Source organism: Trichechus manatus, unplaced genomic scaffold (assembly GCF_000243295.1).
Source record: "Trichechus manatus latirostris isolate Lorelei unplaced genomic scaffold, TriManLat1.0 scaffold00016, whole genome shotgun sequence".
NCBI lineage: Eukaryota > Metazoa > Chordata > Mammalia > Sirenia > Trichechidae > Trichechus > Trichechus manatus.
Window position 1 is genome coordinate 23,070,102 of NW_004443952.1, and position 22,083 is coordinate 23,092,184.

General features: G+C 37.0%; 1 protein-coding gene across 7 annotated transcripts in view; it reads right to left on the reverse strand.

Moving 5' to 3' along the window:
* NCBP1 (nuclear cap binding protein subunit 1) overlaps nt 1-22,083 on the reverse strand; it is a 48,817-nt gene that overhangs the window by 24,118 nt on the left and 2,616 nt on the right. For 4 of the 7 annotated variants that reach the window (XM_004372240.3, XM_023727480.1, XM_023727478.1 and 1 more), the window contains exons 2-12: nt 14,583-14,671; nt 13,919-14,019; nt 12,207-12,363; nt 9,867-9,974; nt 9,200-9,321; nt 7,221-7,290; nt 6,567-6,782; nt 4,420-4,517; nt 3,624-3,687; nt 1,862-1,972; nt 1,157-1,221 (exon numbers count right to left, since the gene is read on the reverse strand). In XM_004372240.3, coding sequence (XP_004372297.1) covers nt 1,157-1,221; nt 1,862-1,972; nt 3,624-3,687; nt 4,420-4,517; nt 6,567-6,782; nt 7,221-7,290; nt 9,200-9,321; nt 9,867-9,974; nt 12,207-12,363; nt 13,919-14,019; nt 14,583-14,671 — 1,201 coding nt within the window. Of the gene's footprint in view, nt 1-1,156; nt 1,222-1,861; nt 1,973-3,623; nt 3,688-4,419; nt 4,518-6,566; nt 6,783-7,220; nt 7,291-9,199; nt 9,322-9,866; nt 9,975-12,206; nt 14,020-14,582; nt 14,672-16,371; nt 17,419-18,310; nt 18,355-22,083 lie in introns of those variants that run through there. The other 3 variants (XM_023727483.1, XM_023727482.1, XM_023727481.1) reach the window with 3 other exon arrangements.

Consider the following 22,083-nt stretch of genomic DNA (forward strand, 5'->3'; position numbering starts at 1 on the left):
CACTACAAACAACAGAACATACCATCAAAGCCACTTTTCCCCCTAAAAATACATCTGATCTCTCTAACTAGATAGGGAACATTTTGTACACTGTATAATGCTGTGAAGTTTCTAAGAGCCCAACAAGCATTAGCTGAATGAATGGAATGATGGGAATGCTCAATACAACTGGCTGTTTTATTAATTAGAGGGGGGGAAAAAAATCACAGAAGACACTTTCCTAATGGAAGAAGTATAGTCAGAATGCTCCTCAGAAGCAAGGACGGCAAGACTTCATCTCACGTACTTCGGACATATTATCAGCAGGGATCAGTCCCTGGAGAAGAACGTCATGCTCGGTAAAGTCAAGGGTTAGCGAAAAAGAAGACCCTCGATGAGATGGACTGACACAGTGGCTGCAACAATGGGCTTAAGTACAACAACTGTGAGGATGGCGCAGGACCAGGCAGTGTTTTGTTCCATTGTACACAGGGTCCTATTAGTCAGAACTGACTAGACGGCACCTAACAACAACAACATGTATTTTTAATTTCAATTAATTGAAATAAGTCAGGGACACAGGATAGCCCTTACTGATTATTTTCAGATATGGAATTTGAACAATGAACATGAAAGATCATGGAAACTGAAGAAATGTTCAATATCTGTCCTGATCCAATTTGGGAAACAGACAGAGGTAAGAAAGAACACCAGGTAGTAAAGGTGGCCACACAGAACTCTCCCAAAAGGTGAGGTCAATTAGGCATCCAATTACCACAGCTATAAAAAGCCAATGTGTTCTTTTTGTATAAACTGACAGTCTTGAAGCTGTCAGTTTGAAAAGACTTTTAATGTTGAAATTAATTGTTTTAAAATCAGGTACTATCGATACACAAACAAAAATACATACATAAATTTATATAAAAAGAAAATTACACCAAAGCACCAAACACCTAAACAATGACTGAAATTAAAGGAAATCCAGCATGGGCATCGTTTCATATTGAAAATGAACTAGAAAATGTTTAAGTTTGTTATTAATGGATTATTTTGGACAGGCCAGTAAGAAAAAAATCAACTTGGAAATTCTTAAAAAGACAAATGTCTTGCTGATCAAACTGTTTTAGAAGGTAAAGAGAGTTGAATACTCAGTCTGGAAGTGAAGCAATCACTGTACCTGTCTACACAAGTAGTATTCATCGTGTCCAAACGCATGTATAACATTTCAGTCGCCTGTGCAAGCTGCGAAACTGAAGTTAAGGAAAACTATTCTCCACCTTCCCCTAAAGTTGTGACAGAAAAAAAAACAATAATGTTTCCTAAAATGCCTACATAATGACCAATAATGTGGAGCATCTTTTTATGTAACTGATCTTTTTTTTTTTTTTTTCACAGCTTTCAGGAATCAATGATGTACAATAAATTTGACCTGTATACACCTGTGAAATTAAAATAATGAATATTTTCATTATCCTCAAAAGTTTTCCCATGCTCCTGAGACACCCATTTATTTTTTAAATTAGTGGTAGAATACTAGTTTTACAAGGGGTCATTTGGCCTTTTCCTCCAATCAAATGACTAACTTCCTAGAGATCTAAGAAAGACGATTATGTTAGTTTAGAGAATTTAATATTTTTTTCTTCTTTTAAAAATTGAAAACATCAAGCTTTCTTCACAGTATTTTCTTGAAGTTCTTGATCAAAATAGTGAACTATTTACAGACACATACGTTTATAGACATACACCATGTTTATATATATACATATATTTCAAAAGCTGTTTTTGAATCTAAAAAATGTAAACCTAGAAGCAGAAATGTTTAAGTTAATCTTTTAAAGCCAACAGCCAAAGAGAGTAAGTTTAAAAACAAAGGAAAGGATACAACTTGGGGCAGAGAGCCAGGCTGAAGTTTGCACAGTTCAATGAGAAGTGTTGTGTACATCACATCAATGTGAGGGGGTGCTGGAAGCTGAAACAGCTCTGCAAAGATCACCTAGAAAAGAATCATGAGTCAGAATTCAACTCAACAGCTTTCTATGCATTGCTGTTGTTAGAACACCTCAACATGTTAAATCTAAACTCTAACGTCCTGACATTCAAACGAAAAAAAGAAAAAAACCCTCCTTTTTAATCCTTAAAATTATGCTCTTTCAAACACAAAAGTCAATGTAATGAAATTTTCTTCTTTCTATAACTCAATAGCATGCAAGATCAATGCTCATTTGACTCATACTCGCAGAGAACCGCACAGCTGAATTCCAACTTTGGAAGTATGGCATCATTTCATATTGAAAATGAACTAGAAAATGTTTGTTATTAATGGATTATTTTGGAGAGGCCAGTAAGAAAAAAAATCAACTTAGAAATTCTTAAAAAGACAAATGTCTTGCTGATCAAACTGTTTCAGAAGGCAAACAGAGTAGAAGTAATACTCAGTATGGAGAAAGTTGATTCAGGGAGGTACAGTTTAGTGAGGGACTCAACAGATCCATCAAAGTTTCATTCCTCTGAGCAGTTAAGAACCTCTGTTAGACTCTGAGGATGGGAAACAGAAGACTGTCAACACATTCCACACTGCTACACAGAACTTTAGAATAGTTGCCTAGAAATCCTTTTGGGAGTCCAAGACTGCTTTGCCATGTCACTTGTTCAGAAACTTCTGCTTTCCACCCTCCCTATATAACACGTGGAGTGCCTATCCAGAATTCTAGAGCCCTGGTCTGCATTTCTTCTTCTCACTCCCTACACTCCTACATTTCAATCTGATGAATCTCTATATATTTTGCAGATTAAAAAATGACTTACATTTTGCACTTCTATTGACATGTCAATGAGTCAAATTCACAGCCTAAGCATATTCTCAAGTTTTGTAAAGATAGGACATATGCAGTACTTTTTAAAAAAGCACACAAATGCAGTATGAACAAAAAGTGAATCTTAAAACAACACATTACAACTGTGTCCTCTCTCTCACGAATACTTTTATAACAGTTTGACAAATTATATCCCCGTGAGTGTCAAGTGAAAAACCTGTTTTTGGGGACATAAATCTCTACATGGTGTTCAAGTATACCATTAATATCATTCTGTTGTATGAGTTAATATGAGGTCAAAAGCATTTCTACTCTTCCTACTTGCAAACTGCTTGGCTCTTTCGCTATCTAAGAATAAATATGGATTCATACTTTTCCTAACCTGTGATACAGGGAATAAGATACTTAGGAGTATGCTAGTACTAACATGTCAGATGAACACACTTAAAGATAGGTTATCTGCCTATAAAGTATACAGTTTTTAAAAATATTTAAGCCACTTATACATTTGTCATGTGGACAATGTGTTGACAGAGCTAGAGGTAACTTACATTATCCACGATAACTATCCATGAATGAAGGCATACTATATAAATAACACATAGGCAACTCAAAATTCCATTTTGGCTACTGGTCTCAACCTCCTCTTTCCTCTTTACTAACATGGCTAACAGAGCACCAAATCTGACAACAATTTCCTTGCTCCTCTGTTAATTTTCAGTGCCTGACAAGTAGCAAGAAAAAAATAAAAATAAGCCAGGAGAAGATTGCACTTTAAAACCAACGGATAGATTCTGAAACTTAGAAACATGCTCTATGTGGAATGCGTACCTCAACTATGTGGTAGTTCAAGGGGATCTTGTTCTTCCCCGGATAGCTCACTAGCTGTGCAGCACTACAAAAAGTGTAATTTAAGTTTAATAAGTACACAAAAATACATGAAAAATCAAACAGTTTCAAAAGCAGTGTGTTTAGATATAAAGAAATCTCTTTTGAAATGTTCTATATTTCAGTTACTTCACTTAATTATGGCACAAACTATTTTGTGTTCTACAAGGAAAATCTTCTTTAATGCATCCAAAATTCCTCGAAAGATCAAAGCAGTCTAAGTGATAATACTAGAGAAATGTATTCAGAGCTACTAACTTTAAATAAAGTTTTAACAGGATGGACCACTCCCAAAATACTATACACACTGTAAAAATCTAAACCAAAAATTTCCCAGGTCTTAGAAAATATTATTAAAAATATTTTTTTCTGAAGTTTGGGAGTATAAATGCTAGAAAACAGAGCAACATCATTAATACTCATTTTTTTCCCATAACACTGAAACCAAAAATAGCTTGCCATTCAAGTTAATTTCTCCCATAAGTATATGGTAAATTCCACACACAAAGGCCTGCATCATATGCACATTACTGTAAAGCACCCAGAAAAGTACTATTTGAAGGTGAAGAGCCCCAAGAAAGTAAAGCAAGTGTTTTTAGAGATTGGTCACAACAAGATAGGGAGCCAAGAAGGAGAGGAAGAATTTCTTACAGTCTTTACATACATCATTTTGCTCTGACCACATCATCAAGATCGCCACTTTTTCCTTCCTTTGAAAGTACCATGAAAATAATCTTACCAAGTCTTCCTTTCCTTCCAGTGAGACTTAATGATGCAGTGAAGATTCTCTTCTATTACAAATCTTTCCACTGAATGACTCCCTGGCATAACAGGACCCTGGAAGAAAAGCAAAATGTACACATTTACAGACCTAGAAAAAATATTTTCTTTCACTAATTTGACAAATATTTGAGAACCTATTATGTTTCATCAACAACACCACTATACTGGGTGCTAGGGATAAAAGTTCTGAAGAGTTAAGGTCCTGTGTTTCAGCAAATTTCAATGTGAGGTTCACTTATATCTATAACAAAATCAGAGTGCCAGCTTCAGGGTTTTTCCCATTACATCCCACACCATACTACCACTGCACATAGCAATTATTATTTGAAGCAAACTAAGTAATTCTTGTATATTAACAGCCCTATACAGTTTAATTTATTTTAACCATGACAATGAATTATTCCCATCATAAACACAGACATAAAAAATCACTGAAAGATGTCTATTATATATTGTTTTAAAAAAGTTACAAAATATTACCCACATGACATTGTTTAAATTTTTTTCAATGGTGACTTTCAGGTGATTTTTTTCCTTTATTCTTCTCTGTAATTTCTAAATTTTTTAAATAAACATTTTTCTTTTTTTTAAAGCCAGAATGAAACAACAAATCCTCTTCATTTTAAGGGCAAAAAATATTCCATTCATTTATGGACACATTACAGGGGCAACATCAACCTTAAATATAAATAGTACAGGTGAAACAAACTCCAAGGTCCCATTCTAGCCCTATAAATAAATACCTAATCAAGAGTTCAGCAGTCTTAAAGGTAAACTAGACTTCCAGTTAAATATACCTAAATAGGATGTTACATAACGTTGACTAAAAGTACTTTATTACATACAGAACATAGTAAAATGGGCAATAAGCTGATGATTTTGTATATATAACCAATTATCTGACAACCTTTTATTCTGAGATAGATAACACATACACTGAATTTTCACTGGTCATAAGCATTAAAAGTACCATAGAACTGAAAAAGAGAAGGTAGGAGAAAGAAAACTCTTATTTGACCTTAGGTGATAATACAGATTCTTGTATCAATACCTCCATGCCAGTGGTTCTGAAATGCCTCTCAGAGAACATTTTGGCAACCTGGAGACATTTCTGGTTGTCACAACTGAGGGGGAGGGGAAATGATCCTGGCCCCTAGTGGACAGAAGCCAGGGATGATGCTAATCACCTTACAATACACAGGACAGCCCCTGACGACAAACAATTACCTAGTTCAAAATGTCAATTTTGAGTTAGCCAGGCAAACTTCTATTCAGAATCAATCCAATAATCACTATGCTTGCTGCCCAGCTATTAAAATTAAGATAGTCAAACAAGCACACAGGTATAAAATAATAAAAGCACAGCTAAAATATGAATTTTTATATCAAATATTAACATTAAAATTATATATTTTCTTAATTAACTATTACAGTATAATGGCTGCCAACTACTTGACTTCATAATAAACAATACATATATGTAAAAACTATAGTCACTTTATATCAACCTGTGGGGTTTAATTAAAAATATTTTTTAATTATCTGTTTTTAAATAATTATGTAACATGCAAAGAATAATTTAAGACAAGATGTGATGGCTGGAAAGAGGGAAAATCTCTAAAACTGAGTACTTTTTTGGAAAGATAACCTTAATCATAATAACAGCTAACAATTAATGAGCACTCATCACGTGTCAGGCTCAATTCTATGCATTTTATGTGTGTTAATAATTTAATCCTCACCATTTTATGAGGTAGACACTATCATTATTCCTTTAGGAAACTAAAGGACAGAGAGGTAAACAACTCACTCAAGATCATACAGCCAAGATTAAAACCCAAATCAATCCAGCTCTCAATTCTATACTCTTAACCAGCACAGTACGCTCTATGTTTAATCTATTTACACATGCTAAATGTAATTTCTTACATTATGAAATGACACCATTAGCTGAATTAAAACATTAACTTCACGGTCATCAACCTTCTTAGATAATAAACAATTCAAAATTAAAATTTATTACAAGCACAATTCAAGCAAGATTAAATCACAAATGCAAAGGAATACGACTCCTTTGACGGGACCCGTTAGTTGGTCACGTACCTCAGGGTCATCTGTGTAATCAAACATTCTAAAGATGACCCTTGGCATTGGGTACACCGAATCTTCTGTGTGAGGAGGTGGAGTAAAAGGAGGCAGATTGTGCTGCAGTGCTTCACACAGGATGCTGTCAAAGGCAAGATAAGGTCTTAGGATGTGCCGTTCCTGCCAGCGATCCTTTTTCAATTTCTGAATCTGGGCCCACAGGCAATCTAAATACTGAAGACAGATTAATTTTTAATAATTAATACGTATTTGGAGGCTAGAAGAAATAACATTTAGATTACACAAAACCAGAAGTCACTCCTTCTAAAATACATAAATAAGTGAACTTGCAATTAAATATGGGACAACAGAATAGTATTAGGTTTTTGTCTTAATTGCCTTATAAAGTCTATTTGTTTGGGCCTGTTATGCTTATATTTCTCAAATTTGACATTTAAATAAAAAATCTGCCAATTGTATGATACCTGGATCCAGAGAACAAGGGAATGCTTATCAAAATCCTACTATGTGGCTATTAGAGTTGGACCACTGATGTGAAATGTGGGAACCTAGCTAAGGCGTACAAATGGAATGATTTGAATATGCTACAAAGATAAGAATTTATTCAAGAGTTGACTATGCCTGTATCATAAGAGAATGAAATCAGTTTACCTCTTCTTGGGGATGTGGTTTATCAGCAGTCCATACTTGTAACATAGGTATATGAGTCTTTTGGCGTCTTCTAAAGATAAAAGTGACAATGTACGTTTAAGCTTTTAAAAACATGAAGAGATGCTCAGCTGCTTTCAAAATTAATAAAATGCAAATTACAGTAATGAAATAACGTTTTTTCCTGTCAACTTGGCAGATATAAAAAGTTTTGCTATACTGTCAAATGTGAGGAAATATACAGTCTCAAACATTGCTGGCAGCATGGTTAATTGGTATAAACTCTTTAGAAAAGATCTGGAAGAGTATAATCTCTTTGGAAGGCAATCTGATTTGACTGTCAAAATTAAAATTGTTCAGACACTTCAACCCTCCAATGCCATTTCTAAGAATTCACATCTCCCACAAATATACTTGCACATATGTACAAGGATATTTATAAAAACAGTGTTTATAATAGCCAAAGACTGAAAATAATCTAAATATCTACTACTAGGGGGTTGGTTAAAGAAATGATGGTACATTAAAGCAGTGGAATATCATACAGCTATTAAAAAAAATGAGGTAGAGCTATGTACTTTCATGCAACAAAATTCAAGTTATAGTAACAGAATACAAAGCAAAGTACAGAACAGTGTGTATACTGGCCTATCATTGATATAAAAAAGGGGCTGGTCATACACTCAGATGTTAATATATTCATATTCTATCTTTGCAAAATAGCAAAGAAATGTTCACAATGGTTACTTCAGGGGTGGGGTACTGGAGAATGAGAACCAGAAGTGAAAGGGAAGCTTATTTTTCCTCCATCTTCTCTTGCAAACATCTTTTTCAAACCAGTTTATCTTTTCAAAACTATAAAAATACATGAAAAAAATCTATCATTTAAAGGTAGCTTAATATAATTGTATTTATATGATATACTATATACACTGTATAATCAGTAGATTCTTATCTTTAGACATCTTTTAACTTTATTTGTAACTATGTAGATATTAGCCATATCCAAAGAGGTACCATTTAATAAGCAGAAAATAAAACTTAACAAAATTAATCTGAAAAAAATTAATAGGACACATAACCATTACCATGCTGCTTGGTAATTAAGCATATGTTTAGTAAAAGGCCTATTATTAGTATTGTATCTAATAAGATAAAACAAGCTACTACACTGGCTTTGGAGAAGTGGGAAATGGGACGATACGGGACTATTTTAATTGAAATGTATCATATTACTCATGTTGTGTGCTGCCATGGGAGGTTAAGACCACTGTTTTAAGGACTTGGTTTGGGATTAACTTCATGAAATAAATATATTGTGTGTGCTAGGGCAATGGTTTTCCACCTGTGGAATATTATTAATTATTAAAAAAAAAAAAAAGTTGCCATCAATTCCGACTTAGGGTGACCCCATGTGTGTCAGAGTAAACTGTGCTCCAAAGGGTTTTCAGTGGCTGCTTTTCTGGAAGCAGACGGTCAGGACTTTCTTCCAAAGTGCCTTTGGGTAGACTCAAACCTCTAACCTTTCAGTTAGCAGGCAAGCGCATTAACCATTTGCACCACATATAGATATCCAAACCTCTCTCCCAAACTGTGTAATTCAGGAGGTCTGGGGGTGGTGGGGTCAGAGTACACTTCAGAGCCACAGGTGACTATGCAGACTAATACATGAGAACCATTCTTCCAGGATGTTTGTTTTATGCCTCTTGCAAACATCTACATAAGCAGCTTAAAAGAAGCTATGTTACCAACTCCTTTGCACTGGCAAAGTAAGCAAACACATTTGATTACTTTGAGGTCTCAGTGGGTTACAACAGTAGGTATATGAGGTTACCTAGAGAAAGCCTTCAGTAACTCTACAGCTTATTTTTGAGCAATTAAAATCAAATGGTATCACTAATGGATAAAATCTAACACATCTATTATTGCATTAGGATATCCTTTACCTAAACAATAAAGAATACTATGAGCTGTGCCCTTACTTCAGATAGCTTTCAGTGTTGGCAAAGATGCGGTCCATCTCTGCATCTTTCTTTTCATATAATTCCTTTCCAACCCAGGGCAAAGACGACAGAAAAGCATACACATACCAATCTTGCCGTACCTAAAGAATTTTTTAAAGGGTAAGTTAAAAATATGCATTATTCAACTTTCATTCATAGTTTATTCATTCTTGAATGAAATCCTATGGAAGCTAATAGGGCTTAAGTAAGACGCCTGGCTCATTCAGAGCATTTCTAGGTATATCAATCTAATCTTACTTGACAGAATCATTTGAATGAACACACAGATGTCATGAGAATCTACAGTATGCCAGCTGACATACCTTTTGATGTTAAGAATTTATACTGTAAAAATGTTATCTTCTGTTTTTTATTACTAAAGGGTTTTTTTCCCCTCATTTGCTGTGGAGTCGATTCCGACTCACAGTGACCCCCAGAGTAGAAATGTCCTCCACAGGGTTTTCATGGCTGTGACCTTTTGGAAGTAGATCGCCAGGCCTTTCTTCTGATGTGCCTCTGGGTGGGTTTGAACCACCAACCTTTTAGTTAGTAGCCCAGCATTCAACTGTTTGCACCCACTAAAGGGTTACTAGTAAAAAATTCCTGTTACTATATGGACAAGATTCAGCATAAGCAGTTTTCTTACCTGAGGTACATCTTCTTCCTGAGTTACACTTACAAAATTTTCAAACATAGCAACCATTGACGGGGCAGCTATTACATGACAGTTCACAAGATCAGATAAAAAGCGAACCTGTTGGGTAAACAATTTCTGCTATTAGATCTAAATGTTGTCCTTTATATTTACAAAACAAAGCAATATTATAATGATCTAACTCAGAGGTCTGAAAAACAAGGGCCCAAGGACCAAATTTAGCCTGCTGTTTTTTGCACAGCCTGTGAACTAAAAAGTTTTGAGATTTTTAATCAAAAGAATTATTTTATGACACATACAAATCATATGAAATTCAAATTTCAGTGTCCATAAACAAATTTTTATTGGGACACAGTCATGCTTATTTATTTACATACTGTCTAGGGCTGCTTTTGTACTACAAAAACAGAGTATCAGTAGTTGTGACAGAGACTGTATGAAGGAAAGGAATGTGCTTTTATAGGTTTCTATGCTATACTATACTAAGAAGCCAGACTAAAATATTTTAGCTACTTCAATCTACAATTTCCTTTTCCATTTGGCTGTGGATAAATTTTGACTGGACTATAGAAATAAAAATTACTAAACAGTCATTTACTGAGTGTCCTTTGTGTGCCACTGCTAAGCACTACCAAAGTCTCAGCCATATAGGAGCTCATAGTCTAGAAGACAAGCACAATCTCAACTCAAAGGGATGACTCCTATATTAAAAGGTAAATAAAAAGCGCTCTAGGAATAGTGATGAAGAGAGTAGGGAAAGCATCATAAAGGAGGTAACAATTGGGCTAGGTCATAAAGGATGAGAAAAGTTTTCTTCAAGAGGAGAGCAAGGAGGACATTCTAGGTAGAGGAGTTCAAAAACAAGGTGTGTTCAGGAATTTGCAAGTAATTTTGATAACGCTGGAAGGTGGGAGGCAAGGATGGAGGAACAGATTAGGGCAAGCATAATGGGTCAGGCTAAGGAGTCTGGACTTAATCCTATAGGCTCATGGCTGTCCAAAATTTTTTAACTGTGTACATCTATCAGTAAAAAAGAATCTGATTATATACCTCCGCCACATGTATATTTATTTATAATATACACTGGACCACTGCCAATCTATGTATTAAATATTAGTAAAACTTAATTCCATTTCCGTTTAAGATAATAAGAGTTCTAATATTTACTTCCTTGCAAACCAATCAGTGTGTATCATGCTATGAAGACCAGCCACTGCAGACAATGGGAAGGAAGTGAAGTTTCAACCAGCAGACTAACACAAGAAGAACCAAGTTATAGAAAAGACCACTCTGGTGCCACTGTAGAAGATACAGTGAAAAAGGCAGAGAATCTGAATGTAAAAAGATCAGTTAAGAGGCTGTAGAGAACAGGAAGAGGAAGGCATGAACAATGTTAGAGATTCTAGAGACAAACGGGAAGGGATGGATTTAAGAGATATTTAGGAGGTAGACCTGATAGAGCTTGGGGGCTACCTACAGTTATCAGGGGGCAAAGAGAAGATAAAAATTAATTTTCAGTTTCTAGATTGGTTACTCAGTAGACGGTGGCCACTGGGTGGGTGTTGTGTGCATTGGGTGGAGGGCAGAAGGAAAGGAGGTATGAATACATTAATTTAGGAACTTCCAAGTAAGATACCTGAGAGTCACCCAGGTAGCATTTGGAATACAGATCTAAAGCTCAGGAGAAACAGTGTAGCTAGAGATACAGACTACAGATTTGGGGATTATCAAAATAAAGGTGGTTTATGAAGCCCTGGTGGTGCAGTGGTTAAAAGCTTGGCTGCTAACCAAAAGGTCGGTAGTTTGAATCCACCAGCCACACCTTGGAAACCCTATGAGGCAGTTCTACTCCATCCTAAAGGGTCACTATGAGTCAAAATTGACTCAATGGTAATGGGTTTTTTTGTTTGTTTGTTTGGTATGAAGCTATGTGAATGCTACAAGAGAGCGTTTAAGGAGAAGCAAAGTGAGGACGGAACCCTGAGGAACACAAACATTCAAGGGGCAAAGGAAGATGATTAGTAAAAGGAGATTAAGGAATACAAGGGGGGTGGCAGCAGGAGGTCCTGAAAAAGCGGTGTTGCAGAAACCAAAGGAGGAGAAGATACTGTAAAAAATCACATGCTGCAGGGAGACCAATAAGGATTTAAAGGAAAAACAAGCCACTGGACTTGGTAATGAGCTCTGGGTACATTTAATGAGAATGGTTTTTAAAAACACGGCTGTTGGGGGTGAGTGGGGGACTGTATTTCAAGAGAAATTATTTGGCTGTAATTCACCTCCCCACTCCATTCCAACACTAAGTCATAGTATACCAAAAAAATAACTTACCAAATATACAGCTTCATTATAGTTGTTTGCTTTCAATGATTCTTTAAGTTGACGAATCATGGCTTCTACAAATTCTCCACCAAAGTTGTAATTCCTGGCATTCAGCAGTCCAACCAATGTTGTATAAATCGTCAACTTCTCAGGTAACAGACGTGCACTGATTTGAGAACCCAGTACGAGAAAACCCCCAAAATAATGGCACTACATTAAGTTGCTGAATTTTAAATTACATAAACCTTTTATCATTTCATGAACTTTGGAACAGGATTACTCTTAAATATGTTTTGAAAACTAGTTCAGAAAAGGCATAAATGCCACTGAGAAGAGCTGAAGACATGCCATCCACAATTTTTCCTTTAAATTCTGTTTAGTTGATGCAAGAGTTAAGAAAGCAAAACACTCTAATTGTGAAGTTATCAAACTGAAAAAAATATAATGCTAGACCAGTTTTCTAAATACCAGTTGTATTTAGTGGAACTGAATAGCACTTCCACAGAAAATAGTTTCCATGGTAAAATATCTGGGGAAAGCTGGTTGTAACAAGTTTCTTTAATGCAGAATCATTAAAGGGTATATAGCATTCAGTGTGTCTAAACTTAGTTAACCAAATATCATGGGACCAGAATTCTACTTTGAGAAATTCTAGTTGCTTTGAAAAGGAAGAATTAAAACCAGTTTCAACTAAGTTCCTACCAGTTAAATTGCTGAATTCTTAACATGGTACTCTGAAATAGTAAGATTTACTTATAGCTCAGTTTGCTTGCTCCAAGCATGTTAATTTTCATTAGTTATTTGAAAAGTAGGGAAGAGGATTACAATAATAAACCTTAATTTTTGGAAAAGGCAAATATTGCTTCCTTTAGGCAGCCTTTAGAAATTAGCTCAAAAAGAAAAGCAAATAAAAATCCATAACTCAGTGGGAAGGGATCCTCTTATATTTAGTTTGTTCTTCCAGGTATCTAGCAGAGTGTCAGGGACAATTTAGGGCTTCAAAAAAATACTTGAATTGATAGTAATCAGGCCCCCTCAAACCCTCCCAAAACCAAAAATTAAAAAAGAACACTACCAATGTTCTTAAAAAAAAAAAAAAAAAAAAAGAATACTAGTTAAACCTTAAAAAAAAAGTCATGGTTTCCATCACAGTTTGAACATAAATGCTACTTCCATTCATAAAAGCATTTATGCTTTTAAAACAAAAGGCATCAAGCAGATCAATGTCTGTCTGAGAGATGACAAGGTCTGGACTGCTATCTTCACCACTGGGAGAGTTTGTTTCACGATTTTATAAAAATGTGAGATTTTTCCTACTTTTATTTCCTCACAAATTAAATGCTGATACCCGTTCTAGCTAACCTAACTCAGAAAAAGATTTTGCTCATTAATAGTCTCAAAAGCAAAGCATCTTGGGTCTTCAGAGGTGGGCTATTACTCAACTGACCAGTTCTCAAATTTGTCTGGTACTATTGGTTAAAAAACACAAGTTCAACTCTTATTTAAATGTACATGTTTTAAGAAAGTCTTCTAAGATTCCAAGAAACAAAACAAGGAAAATGTTCAATTTTAATTTTATTTATCCCTAAGAAAAAGAGTTCACCAAAGGACCAGAGGTCCTTTCATTTGCACAAATTTCCCCACAGAAGGAAACATTTCCAAACCACTGAAGAATAGATACTACATTTTCACCTGGATTCATATATCTTTTGCATACATACACTGTACAAAGAAGCCTTAAGATCTTGCTCTTGTAGTTAGGAAGATCAGCTTCCAAAACACCGGCCAGGCCTTCTAGGTTGCTCTCCAAAGAGCAGGCACTCTGCAGAGGATATCATATTACATACCAGTCAAGTACTCAGCAATTGGTGAATTAAAATAAAATTTCTTGATGATAAGAAAAAAGTTAAGGTCTTATATGCATAAGGTACTATGATAGGATTAGTATAAATCAATTTAGGTAGTTATTGTTCTTTAGAAATCCATGAAAAGAGAATTAATGAGTTAAAAAGTAGTGTAGTCTAGCAGAATAAGTATTAGGAATGGGAGGACACCATAGGCTCTATCACATCTTACTAACTCACTATATGACTCTGCGCAAACCACCTCAAGTATCCAGGACTTGTTTGGTGTCTTCATTTATCAATTGAGAAGATTATTCCTAAGGTCCCTTCTAAGCTTATAGGCTATGGAAATTACTAGAAACCTTTAACTTTGAATTATCTGCATCCAAGGGGTTTTTAATATGCACTTACTTTGGGATACAGATGCATAGTTAAGAGAGTTGCCTAAAACTTAGATCATTGTTTTCAGTTGCAGAAAGTAATCAAAGCAGGGTCAACCACAACCCTAAGGCCATCGCAGGTTGCCTACTGTGGTACATACCTTTTCTCCTACTTTGCATATTAAAGATTCCAAATGATCTTCAGTTTCATTTGCATCAGAGGTCTTTCTCCTTTTGTGAGGCTGTCCCCCTGTTTCAATAATTTAAAAAAAAAATAATATGATGAATCCACTATGACACATTTCGGCAGAGCTTCTGGACTAAGACAAGACTAGGAAGAAAGGCCTGGCCATCTACTTCTGAAAACCAGCCAATGAAAATCCACAACAGGCCATGGGGATGGCACAGGACAGGGTAGCATTTCATTCCACTGTGCATGAGGTTGTCATGAGTTGGGGGCTGACTCCATGGCAGCTAACAAGAACAAGACCACATAGCACTAGGCTATACTTTACCACAAACAATGGGAACTATAAGAGCACACATATATATTTAAAGGAGTCTTGAGCACTGTTATCAAATAATTGGCAGAAAAAAAGTACCATGTGTTTTATGATTCCCTGCTATAAGTGGCTCTTGATTAACTAAATATAATTACTGATCCTGACTGCATTCACAACTATATCATCCAAAGAATCTTAATATAAAAACAAATTACCTATCATTCTGAAATTATTACCAACCATCTGTCCTTCTGGTTGCTAAAGAATCAAGTGGAATGAAGCTATGCTACAAATCACCACCTTAAGAACTAGACCATCTAACAGTTCAGACCCTCGCTGTTGATGATTACCATTTTGTTTTAAACTTTAACATACCCAGCTTCATCATTTTGTGGAATAACATGAGGCTTGAAAATGCTAAGGAACATGATGCTGCTGCTACACAATGTTGGCTACTCTCAATATAATTCAAATTTCAACTTCTACCAATTAGATTATTAGAACAGCATATGGACACGGAAGCAATACTCTGTAACTGCACTGGGAATCTGTACTAATAATGAAAATCTGCAGCTGGATATAGGGTTACCCAGGAGCAAGTTAATATATAGCTTCAATCTTCAGATCTGTACAGCCAAAGGAACTGAACTATATTTACAGAGTTCATAATCACCTACTTGCCTTCTAATACATTTGGCTTGAAACGTATGGTGATTCTCATAAAACAGTCCCTAGCTATTCTAAGTTTGGGTTGTTATAAAGTGTCTCCAATGACTGAAATGATCTTCAGATACCACATAAACTTAAATAAGCTGAAGAAAACCAATCTGTTATTATCCAGACAGATACTATAAAAGGCCACAGGGTAAATCACTCTGCCTTAACACTCGAGCCCCTGAATCATCATTATAATGTGGTTTTCATAAACACTGAATGTAGGTTCAAAGGGATAATGCCACCAAAAGTGTAAAATGTATGCAGCCTGACAGCTGATGGGTATTTCTGGAGATATCTGCCCTGTGAAGATGTAGACATGTGGCACAGTGGGATCAGTGACCTTGATTCTCAAGTGTAAATCAAGCCTAAGTCACAGGATCTATTAAGGTTCTACCACCCAAAGAACCTACTTTAACACAAAGGTCTTTTATTTCCAGAATTCATTAATTGAAAAGTAATTGCACAGTTGATGCAATGTTTATATAAGCTGTCAGCCAGGACATTAAAACAGCCTTCTTCTAGAACCGTGGTTCTCAACTAGAGGCTTTTGCCCCCCGCCCCCCTGGAGACATTTGGCAATCTCTGGAGACATTTAGTGGGTACAGGCAGGGACACTGCTAAACATCCTACATGGCACAGGACAGCCCCCAACAACAAAGAATAATCCAGCTCAAAATGTCAACAGTGCTGATGTTGAGAAACCATATTCTAAAGAACAGAACATACTAACAGTGCTCTTTAGAAGCAGATTCCAGTGCGGTTAGGAGAAGGCAGCTGCTGAAAAACTGGTTAAATGAGAGCAGCCTAAGGAGAAAAACAAAAAAAAAAAGACAAAACCTCAAACACACTGTTCTCTTCTTTCTGGTCCTTATCTACTTTGCCAACTCTTTATCCCACCTTCACAGCCTGACTAAATTAACTATCCAGCTGGCTTGTTCCCAAGTCAGTTTGGAATCATACTCCAGTCATTAAAACAACCCTCTTGGGTCCTCTAATAAGCTTAAAAAGGGGAAAACAATGCTGCAGGGAGAAAAAGGTAGGGTTTCTGAGGAAAAAATACGAAATACATGTACACAGTTATATTTTTCAACTGCAACCCCTCTTTTCCCACTTTTTGCCATTTTGGCTTATCAAGGGACAAAATTTGGAGAACGGCAGGAGGCAGAGGTAGGAGGTGCTCCACTCTCATCTGACACTTGAGAGAATAAGGTGAAAGTAAACTATAGATATAATCTGAACTCATGGACAGTAACAGGATATTGAACTCAGGAGGACCTCGGCCAGAGCATGGGGAAGTGGAGTAAAGCACTTAATTAAGAACAAAATTTTGCAAATTAGCTGAATGCTTTGATGTACCCTTAAAACATATCTATGGTAGCTCCAAAGCAAGAACTGCTTCACAGTAAAATATAACTATATGCCGGATGAACTCCCAAAACTATTGTCCTGACATAATCTTTAAACCTTAAACCAAAAATATCCCCTGAAGTCGTCTTAAAAGCAAACGATAGTTTAGCTTAACTAGTAAAGAATGTCTGCCTTGAACATTGTGCTCTTTTAAGTCTATATGGGATTATACTGACAACAACAACTTGAAAGATTATATAGGAAATTTAGGGGGCCGTAAATTTATGATAATGGATGCGGTATGATGGATCACTTGTGTGGCCTTTTTAGCCATGGCCTTGTAACTCCCACCCATGTGACTGGGTGGGACTGTGCAAATAAGGTAATTGAGATCCACCAAGGGGATTGGTCAGCTTTACCATCCCGCTAGGCTTAAAATGAGCCATCCCAGAGGTGGGAAAGAGAGGATCTTACCACCACCAAGGAAGGAGTGCCAGGAGCGGAGTATGTCCTTTGGACCTGGGATCCCTGCATTGGAGGGTGGAGGCATGTCTGACCTCTGCTTCATAGGAAGCAGCCTTGGGCTGTTGATCTTGATTCTCCTTTCCCCTTGTGAAGTTAGAGGATGTCAGAAGCCACCTCCATGCCATTGTTAAAATGGGGGAGGAACAGCTCAGAAAAGGAAAGTGAAATGATTGCACAACCCAAAGAATGCAATTAGTCACTGAACTGTTCATGTACAAACTGTTGAATTGGTATATGGTTTGCTACGTATATTCTCAACAAAAATAAATTATTAAAAAAAGAAAATCCTGCTAGTGTGCTTGTTATATAAATTTGAGAAAATAAAAATACACCTTTATAGCTGGCCATAAACTACACAACTAAGTACATTACTAATATCTTTACTAATTATTTCTATTAAGTTGCATTGGTCAGTATATTGCTAACGAATTTAACAATCAAAAACTTTTATTTTATAAAATGTAAGACAGAATAAAGAAGATGGAATCATTTTCTATCATAGCTTTCACATTTATGAATCTCTCAACCAAAATTCCTTGTACAGAATTTCTCATTTACATATGTAAAAACAGCATGCAGGCAGCATCTGACGTCCTCTAATTTCACAAGGGGGAAGGAGAATTAAGATCGACAGCCCAAGGCTGACTTCTATGAGGCAGAGGTCAGACAAGGCCACTCTCTCCACCAGCTTGACCATCATTCTGACACGAAGCATCCCTCCCACAGCACACTCCACTTCTCTGCTTGGTTTGATAATTCACTGCAATGGTCACACAGAACTCCCAGACCATACTCACAGTTATGGGGTTTTTAAGGGAAGTAACAGGTTACAATTCAGGTTCAGGAACACTCAGGATATACTTCTTCCATCAGGACAGCCTCTTTTCAGCTGTGCTCACAGGCATGCCTCTCCCTGGCCCTCACAGCCTCTGTCCTGCTTGGGCAAGTGTTACAAAGCTCTTATAGCCGCTGCCAATAAGTTTCCAGAGGCACCCTAGGCACTCAGTCTACCATGCCATCTCCTGCTGTCGTTTGTCGTTCTCTCTCTCTCTCTGTCTCCTGGTTCCATGAGCTTCTTAGCGCAGGGATCCCAGGTCCAAAAGACTTGCTGGCTCCTGGCTGTTCTTCCTTAGTGGTGGTGGGATCCTCTTCCCACCTCTGGAGTGGCTCATTTCAAGCCTAGCGGGATGGCAAAACTTACCAATCCCCTTGGTGGGCCACAATCACCCTATCACACAGTCCCACCCAATCACTAGGGTGGAAGTTGTACGACCATGGCTGGAAAGGCCACACAAAAGTGACCCGTTACACCACAATGTAACACTGCAATTGTTCTTTCAACCACTCATCATACGCAAATCCTAATGTACTTCTAACTATCCTGTTTTCTCTGAATCTTTTTGATCTCTGATATATACATTAAAACAATCTAACTTGGATTGTGATGTGGAGTCATTATGCTATTTTTAATATTAAAGTTTTCTGTTTCTTTGTACACAAAAATATAACTATGTATTAGTTTTACAAAGGAAATTAAAGTTATATGTTGTCATTTAAAAAACCCACCCTAGAGGATCTGAATCCAAAAAGTCAAACCAAACCCCTTGCCGTAGAGTTGATTCTGACTCATGGTGACCATACAGGACAGAGTAGAACCGCCCCACAGGGTTTCCAAGGAGTGGCTGGTAGAGTCAAACTGCTGACCTTGTGGTTAGCAGCCAAGCTCTTAACCAGTGCGCTAGAGGATCTGAATACACCAAATAATTTTTTCCCTTTAAGGTGATCCCAACCATATACAGACATACCACTATACTACACCATACATCCTTATTAGAATTAGATGCACTATAAGAAATTTTAGACCTACAAAGTGGAAAACAAAAAACCAACAGTGTAAAAGAGAAAAATACTTTGATCCTGCATATTTAAAACACAGTTAAGCATTACTTCTGAAACCAAGTATACTCTCTCTCAGAATAACAAATCTGCATTTCTATGCTTAAAAAAATTTCTGTAGTTATGTAAAACATCAGTCTAAAAGATAAGGATCTAAATAGCTTAAATGGGCTTAATATTGGATTTTGGATAAGATTACAAACAATGTCAATACTTTCTTAAAAGCACAAAATAAACAATGTATCGATTACCTACTGATGCATAGCCTAAAGTAACTGAAAAGCTTCAGATACATTCTTAAAGAGATTCTAAGAAACGATGTGTCAGATTTAGCACCAAACTAGTATCCATAGGAGGCTCATACCCATGAGGCACAGAAGCATTGATGGTTCAAACGTAGAACAACATGTGGGAGGAGACCCAGGTTCAATTTCCGACCAATACACCTGATGCACAGCAACCACTTATCAGTGGCGGCTTCCATGTTCCTATGATGCTGAACAGGTTTCAGCAAAGCTTCCAGATTAAGATAGAGTAGGAAGAAAGGCCTAGCAACCAGTTAAAACCCTATGTCATGGATTAAACTGTGTCCCCTAAAAATATGTGTCATCTTGGCTAGGCGATGATTCCAGTATTGTCTGATTGTCCTCAATTTTGTCATCTAATTATCCTATGTGTTGCAAATCCTAACCTCTATGCCTGTAATTATGACACTATTTGGGAGTGAGCTGTCCACTATGCTAATGAGGCAGGACACAATCTACAGGATAGGTTGTATCTTGAGTCAATCTCTTTTGAGATACAAAAGAGATAAGCAAGCAGAGATGAGCAGGAACTCAGTACCACCAAGAAAAAAGAGCCAAGATTGGAATGTGTCCTTTGGACCCGGGGTCCCTGCGCTGAGTAGCTCCTAGACCAGGGGAAGACTGATGACCAGGATCTTCCACCAGAGCTGACAGAGACAGAAAGCCTTCCTCTGGAGCTGGCACCCTAAATTCGGACTTCTAGCCTCCTAAACTGTGAGAGTACAAACTTGTTTGTTAAAACCATCCACTGTGGTATTTCTGTTATAGCAGCACTAGATAACTAAGACACCTATGGATCACAAAGAAACATTGTTTGATTTGAAGCCAATGATGGGGATGGTGCAGGACCAAGCAGCATTTTGTTCCAGTGTGCATGGTGTCACCAGCCAACAACAAGTATCCATACAAATTAGTTTCCATTTATGACCTCCCTTTCCTTGTGTAAAAACTGACTACTAGAGGAAATTCACTGACATAGTCTTCTAACTGGTCTCCCTAGATCCTGGGTAGTCTAGTCTCAACACCGCAGCCAGAGATATACTTTCCAAATCCCCCTACATTATCTGAGGAGTCCCTGGGTGGTGCAAATGGTTAATGCACTCCATTGCTAAGTGAAAGGTTGGAGGTTTCAGTTCTACCCAGAGACACCTTGAAAGAAAGGTCTGGCAATCTACTTCTGAAAAATTAGCCATTTAAAACTCTATGGAGCACAGTTCTACTCTGACACACATGGGGTCACCATCAGTCAGAGCTGACTTGATGGCAAGTGGTTTACATGATCTGACCCTCTTCCACCTTTCTGATCTTATCACCTATAACCCTCCCCCTTCCTCATTTTGCTCCAACCACACTGGCCTCCTTGCTGTTCTGTGAACTTGACAAAAATGCTCTAGCCTTCAGGCCTACTAGTGTTTCCCTTTTCTTATAACATTGCTCTTCCCCAGTTATTCAAATGGCTTGCTCCCCTACTTCCTGAAACTCTTTGATTAGATGCCATTCTCAGTGAGGCCTTCCCTGACCTATTTACCTATCTACCTAATACAGTAAAACCTGTGAAACCTGGAACCTGTGTAAGGCAGAAACCTGTCAGAGAAGGAAAACTCAAATATTTTACACTAACAGAGTGACAGAAAAATGGTTTTTAGACTGCACCCTGTCAAAGGCAGAAAACTTGCGAGATACAGAAACACAAGGCAGTCCCGTCTAGTTCCAGCTCTCAAGGGTTTCAATGTAGTAACTCCTCCCCTACAGCACAGTCTCTATCCCCTATACTCGACTCTATCTTTCTCCAAAGCACTCATCACCATATGATCCACAATACTTTAACCTAATTGTTTCTGTCTGTGGCCCCATACTAGAATGGAAGCTCTACCATTATATTGTCTACTGATGGTACTGTTAAAATATTTATTGAATAAATGATCATCTCTAGCCAGACATATGGAAAATCAGGGCTACCAGTGACTGATAAGAGCTGACAATAATCCAGAAACACTCAGATATATCTATTTAATTCTGACTCTAATAATACCAAGTTTATTTTTAAAATAGCCCTCTATAATATTTAAGCTTTTAACATCTGCTATTTAAAAATATTAGTAGAAGCTTAATTTAAAAAGAAGCATTCAGAGAATGTTCTGCATCCTACTTTGGTGAGTGGCGTCTGGGGTCTTAAAAACTACCAAGCAGCCATCTATGATGCATCAATTGGTCCCAACCACCTGGAGTAAAGGAGAATGAAGAACATCAAAGACACAAGGAAAGTACTAGCCCCAGAGACAGAAAGGGCCACATAAACCAGAGACTTCATCAGCCTGAGACCAGAAGAACTGGATGGTGCCCGGCTACCACCAATGACCGCCCTGACA